We start from the raw sequence: 6,000 nt of genomic DNA on the forward strand, positions 1-6,000 counted from the left end.
CTTGGAAGGATCTGCCCCTCCTTGGGCCTCAGTTTTCTACTCTATACAGTGGACACATTCACTGCCTCCTTGCTGGCCCACGGTGGTCTACAGTCAGAGGGTGGTGGAAGGGTGGGCAAGAGAGTCAGAACACATACTGAGAGGTACATGGTTCTGAGAAGCCTGGGCAAGCCCAAGGGGGTGCAGAAGTGCTGAGCTGGATTCCAGCTCTGCCACTTTCTGCAGCTTTGGGTAGGTAGCCTCCTGTTTCAGGGTGTCACAGCCCTCGGCGTAGGGTGTCTCAGGTTCTGAGACATTAACAATAGTAAATGCTCACACAGTGTCCCCCGTGTGCTGTGTGCCGGGCACTATTCCAAGCACAAACATCAGGTGGCCATGTGTCACCTGTTGCTCTCATATCCAGTCTGGTTTAATATTTGTCTTGGACAAAGATGTCCCAGTTTGGACAATAAATTACAGTCATCTTAACTTTACTTATATTAGCTCAGGTAATCCTCACAGCAACTCTATCATTACCTCCATTTACAGATGGGAAACTGAGGTCTGGGAAGACAAGTGTCCCAGCCAAAGTCCCTTTACCTTGGAGGCTCTGGACCCAGGCAATGAGATCTGGAGTTGGCATTTCCTTTTTTTTTTTTTTTTGGTACTGGGGATTGAACTGGGTGCTCTACAACTGAGCTATATCCCTGGCCCTTTTAATTTATTTTTTTAATATTTATTTATAATTATATTTTTTAGCTGTAAATGGATATTTTTATTTATTTATTTATTTATATGCAATGCTGAAGATCGAACCCAAGGCCTCACACATGTGAGGCAAGTGCCACAACTCCAGCCCCACATTTATTTATTTATTTATTTTTTAAACAGTTTAGAGATTTTTTTTTAACATTTATTTTTTTTTAGTTATCGGCGGACACAACATTTTTGTATGTGGTGCTGAGGATCGAACCCGGGCCGCACGCATGCCAGGCGAGTGCGCTACTGCTTGAGCCACATCCCCAGCCCCATTTATTTATTTTTAATATTTATTTTTTTAGTTGTAGTTGGACACAATACCTTTATTTATTTTTACGTGGTGCTGACGATCGAACCCAGAGCCTTACAGATGCAAGGCGAACATTTTACTGCTGAGCCACAACATCAGCCCCTTATTTATTTTTATGTAGTGCTGAGGATTGAACCCATTGCCTCACATGTGCTAGGCAAGCGCTCTACCACTGATCCACAACCCCAGTTCTGCCCTTTTAATTTTGAGAGAGACTTGCTAAATTGTCAGGCTGACCTCAAACTTGTGATCCTCCTGCCTCTTCCTACCCAGTAGCTGGGATTACAGGTGTATGCCACCATGCCCCCACCCAGAGTCTACATTCTTTTTTTGGAGAGGGTACTGGGATTGAACTCAGGGGCACTCGACCACTGAGCCACATCCCCGACCCTATTTTGTATTTTATTTAGAGACAGGGTCTCACTGAGTTGCTTAGCACCTCACCATTGCTGAGGCTGGCTTGAACTTGAGATCCTCCTGCCTCAGCCTCCTGAGCCACTGGGATTACAGGCGTGCACCACGGCTCCTGGCCAGAGTCTACATTCTTGTCTCTCAAGTCTAAAACTCCCATGAAGCAGCGTAACATACAAACAAGGGATAAATGTGGACAGGCAAGTTCCCTGCCACCCAATCAACTAGGGCTTCAACAACCACTTCCCAACTCTACCCTGGGCATTCCCTGGCATTTGCCCTGACCCTGGTCTGTGCTAGGAAATTTATATATTCATGTTTCCATCCAATGATGAGAGCCACTGTGTGAGGCGGCTTTATCAGCCCTGCTTTATAAATGGGGAAGAAGATCAAGGCGCTTGCAGGCCTCTGGCTCACCCAGGGGCACTGGGACTTGACCCAGGGTTGTGCAGCTCCACAGCTGTGCCCTTAGCTGTTCTGCCCTGTGTCTTCTGGGTGGAAAAGAACAACTGAGCAGCAGTCCCCAGCCTCCCTCACCTGTACCACCGAGTGCAGGGGGGCCTGTGTGGCCCGAGGTTTGCCATCGTCCTCCATGAGGCCAGTGGCCACGAAGCTGAAGCCACGGAACAGCTGATGGGCACCAGCACTCGGGGGGATGCCTGGGGAATCTGTAGGGGTGGAAGGAGGATATGAGCCTAAGGGGGTACCCATGACCCTGGAGCAGCCCAGCACAGGGAGACCATGGAGGTCCTGCCGGTCGCAGTAGCTAGCCATGGTGGGCCTTAGGGGCCCACCCACTCCAGGCCTCAGCCCATTTGTTCACAGGTGTGTAGAGCAGCCAGTCCCATCGCATGGGGGGACCTAAGACTCTCTCATTCAGCTTCCAGCCCACGCCAGGCCCAGGCCAAGGATCCTGAGTGCTTCCTCCCTGGCCTCCTGGCCTCAAGTCTGCCCCTTTGGGTCCATCTTCTGGACGGCAGCCAGAGGGAGGGCTCCAACACAAGCTTGCCTGCACCCTTCACATGTCCCTGCTGCCCCCAACTCCTCAGTGTGGCAGCTGAGACCCTGGTGGTCTTGGCCTCCTGTCTCCCTTTTCTGCTGACTGCCATGCTGGGTCTCCAGACCCTTAAAAGGGTCTCTGTGCCTCTGTGCGTGCCAGTCCCTCTGACCAGATGCTCCTTGTCAGGGGGCATCCGCCCTCTAAGGCTCAGCTCCCACGGCCTCCCTCTAAAAAGCCTGGCTGTCGCTGCTCCTCCGGCCCCTTCTCCTATGAACCTCCCTTCTAAAAATGGCCTGAGCTCCATGAGGCAGGCGGGGTGGGTCTCGTTCACCACAATTCCCCACAGCTGGCACATGGCAGGCACCTGGTATGGATTTGTCAGACAAGTGAATAAAGATGAGGTGGATCACCCAAAGACGTGCTGAACTCCCTGTCACCAGCAGTGTGCAGGCTAGAGTAGAAAAGCACCCCCTTTGCTCAAACATCTCAGAACTCACACCCTCCCCTCTGTCCACTGCTGAAATCTGGCCAAGAATTTACCAGGCCCCCTCCCAAAGTCTCCCCTCTGGCTTCCTGCAGCGTCTCTTGGGAATGAGTAGGGCTGGGGCTGAGCCCATGTTCCTGATGAGTACACTGAGGTCCAGCAATCAGGACAGCCAAAGCTGATGCCCACGCTTGGCCCTGGCCTGTGGGCGCTGTCACCTCTGCTCTGCCAGACTGTCTCCACCACGGCTTTGCTGGGTCAGATTCCTTATCTCTGACGTGCACAGGCCTGATGTGTTGAGTCCTCCCAGTGGGCGGGAAGGCACCTGGGGCAGGGGTCCTGCTTTTTCTATTGTGCCTTGGCCACCCACACAACTCGCTCTCTCACCCAAACACAAAGAGGCCCACAGAGCCCCAGAGTGGGAGAGACAGGCGGCGTGAGACAGGGACAGAGTCACAGTCCCACAGAGGCAGACACTCATGGCCTGTCTACCCACATGGCCAGGCCTCCCAGAGATCCTAACCACCCCCGTGCCCCAGGGCGCCCCATTCCCTGCTTCCCTCCTATACCAGCCCCAGGCTGACAAACCAGACAAGGGACGCACCCTTGGGTGTGCGGGATGTGAACTCAGTGTCAAAGTAGAAGGTGTCGTCAGGTTGCGCCACGGCTGGCTTGAAGGGTGGCTTGATCTCACGACGGTATAGCTTCTGCAAGGTGGGGTGGGTGCTCTGGTCACCACGGTGCCCCCACGTTGGCCCAGCAGACAGTGGCATAACAGCTTGCCCTGGGGAGGCCAGCCCTCACCCCAGGAGCGTGCCTTCACCCTTTCCTCCATTCCTGAGGCCCTCATTGGCAGGGCCCCCCACCCCTCGCCCTGACACACTCACATTCCAGTCGATGGTGGAGTAGAAGACATGCCGCTTGATTTCCTCTGCCCCATCCGGGCCGGAGCCTGAAAGAGCCCACATAAAGGGTCTACCCCTGGATGGCGCAAACCCAGACAGCCCCTGCCTGCCAAGCAGCTGCATAGGGCTATGGGACCAGCTGCTGGAGAGGAGGAGGCGCTCACCCTGCCAGATGCACCCAGGCACTGCCCCAAGGCCTGAGGCCCATTCAGCATCTTGAACTTTCTGGAGCCTCTGATGATCAAGCTCCAGAGTACTTATTGAAGAGGAAGGTCCATAGAGATTAGGCAACTCTTCCCAGACCACCCAGTCAGGACAGAAGCTGGATTTATCCTGAGATCTCCTGAGGGCCCTTGACCCCTCCTGACACAGGTTCTATCTCTGTTCTTCTTAACCTCTTGTCACTTTCAACTATGAGACAGGCTGTCGTTTCATTCAATCCCAGGGACCTGATCTGGACTGGATCTCACAAACTGGGTCATGTTCCAGGTGATCTCAGGAGTGAGGAACCCTAAATACACTGAACACTCACTCCCCACCAGGCACAGACGTTTTTCATCCACAGGGCCCTGCTAGCTGGCCTGGGACCACCATCCCCACTAAGACAAGGAATCTGGGGCTCAGAGAGGTGAAGCACCTGTCCGGGTCACATAACTCATAAATGGCACTCATTCACTCAACAAATATTTATGGAGGCCCCACTGTGTGTCAGCAGCGGGGACAGATGCAGCTGGGATGAGGACTGAGCGTCTTGCTCCTGAACTCACGTGCCTTCTCTTGGGCCAGCAGCCTTGGCGGAGAATCTGTGTGGGGGCCCTGTCCTTGTCCTCAGAGGGAGTGGGGATGACTCAGTTCCTGCCTCCCCCTACACACAGGTCACCCCCTCCAACACCACACATGGAGCCAGAAGGCAGGGTGGCCAGGGGCATTGTCTGCCCACACAAAGGACAAGGGGCCCCTTTCAGCCCCAGATGTGTCCCTGTGGCCTAGGCTGCAGCTGCACCCTGCTCCCTACCACCCCATGCCCTCCCCTGAGCTGGGGTTGCTTACCGAGCCGGTTGGCAGGATTCCGCTTGAATAGGGCCCGTAGCAGGCTCTGGGCTTCTGTGCTCAGAAACTGGGGCATGCCTAGCTTTGCCCTGAAACAGCCCCCAGGTCTCATCAGGGCTGAGCCTCGCCCCAGAAGCCACAGCTCCCCTCCCCCTATCTGTCCGGGTCTCATTCCCAACTTAGTCTAGACAAGCCAACCACTAACTCTCCTGCCAAAGACTTCAAGGATCCCCCCCACGGGCCCTGATGCACAGAAAGGGGGCTGTGGAAAGTGTAATGTTTAACCCAGGAGAGTCCCATACATGAGGGCCTCAGAGGTAGGGACAGGGTAATCCTCTGGCCCCCCAAATGGGGTGGAACTTGGGGAGCCCTTCCAGTACCAGGGCAGGGCTGGAGCTTACTTCAAAATCAGGGTCATGGTTTCCTTCCGGTCCTTTCCCTGGAAGGGCAGGGAGCCCGTCAGCATCTCAAACTGCAGAGGACAAGGGTCCATTTAGGCTCCACCCATCTCATACACCAGCTGGCCTCCTCCTGCCCAGACCACCATACTCTAGCCTAGGATGCTTTTTTTGCTGCGCTGGGGACCGAACCCAGAGCCTTGCATATGCCAGACAAGCCCTCTACCACTGAGCTATATCTCCAGCCCTTTTTATTTATGTATCTAAAATTTTGAGGCCAGGTCTCACTCAGTTTCCCAGGCTGGCCTTTAACTTGTGAGTCTCTTGCCTCAGCCAGGAGTAGCTGGGATTACAGGTGTGAACTGCACCTGGCTCCGTCCCAGGATTCTTGCTGGTCTGATGGACCTCTGAGCCCAGCTGCAGCAAAGACTGCCCCTTCCCTTTCCCCTCTGCCAACCCAGACCACTGGGAACCACAATGCTAGGGGCCTGAGACCGAGAGACCCAGAGCCAGGTCAGGGGTGCCCCATGGGGGGTCCAGCCTGGTATCCATCCACCCAAGAAAGGAAACCGTGGCAGCATGTCAGATGAGGCCAGCTTGGCTGTGAGAGGACAGGGGAGAACCTTGGAGATGACCAAGCCCCTCACTGTATAGGGGGAAACTGAACCCATCCTGGACTGGATCTTTTTTTTTTTTTTTTTTTT

General features: G+C 54.4%; 1 protein-coding gene across 5 annotated transcripts in view; it reads right to left on the reverse strand.

Moving 5' to 3' along the window:
- Positions 1 to 6,000, reverse strand: part of Rps6ka1 (ribosomal protein S6 kinase A1) — a 34,360-nt gene that overhangs the window by 13,362 nt on the left and 14,998 nt on the right. For all 5 annotated transcript variants that reach the window (XM_015485459.2, XM_015485457.2, XM_048816043.1 and 2 more), the window contains 5 exons: positions 5,300 to 5,370; positions 4,899 to 4,987; positions 3,831 to 3,895; positions 3,548 to 3,650; positions 1,997 to 2,127 (listed from right to left, as the gene is read on the reverse strand). In XM_015485459.2, coding sequence (XP_015340945.1) covers positions 1,997 to 2,127; positions 3,548 to 3,650; positions 3,831 to 3,895; positions 4,899 to 4,987; positions 5,300 to 5,370 — 459 coding nt within the window. The remainder of the gene's footprint in view (positions 1 to 1,996; positions 2,128 to 3,547; positions 3,651 to 3,830; positions 3,896 to 4,898; positions 4,988 to 5,299; positions 5,371 to 6,000) is intronic.

Source organism: Marmota marmota, unplaced genomic scaffold, assembly GCF_001458135.2.
Source record: "Marmota marmota marmota unplaced genomic scaffold, marMar, whole genome shotgun sequence".
NCBI lineage: Eukaryota > Metazoa > Chordata > Mammalia > Rodentia > Sciuridae > Marmota > Marmota marmota.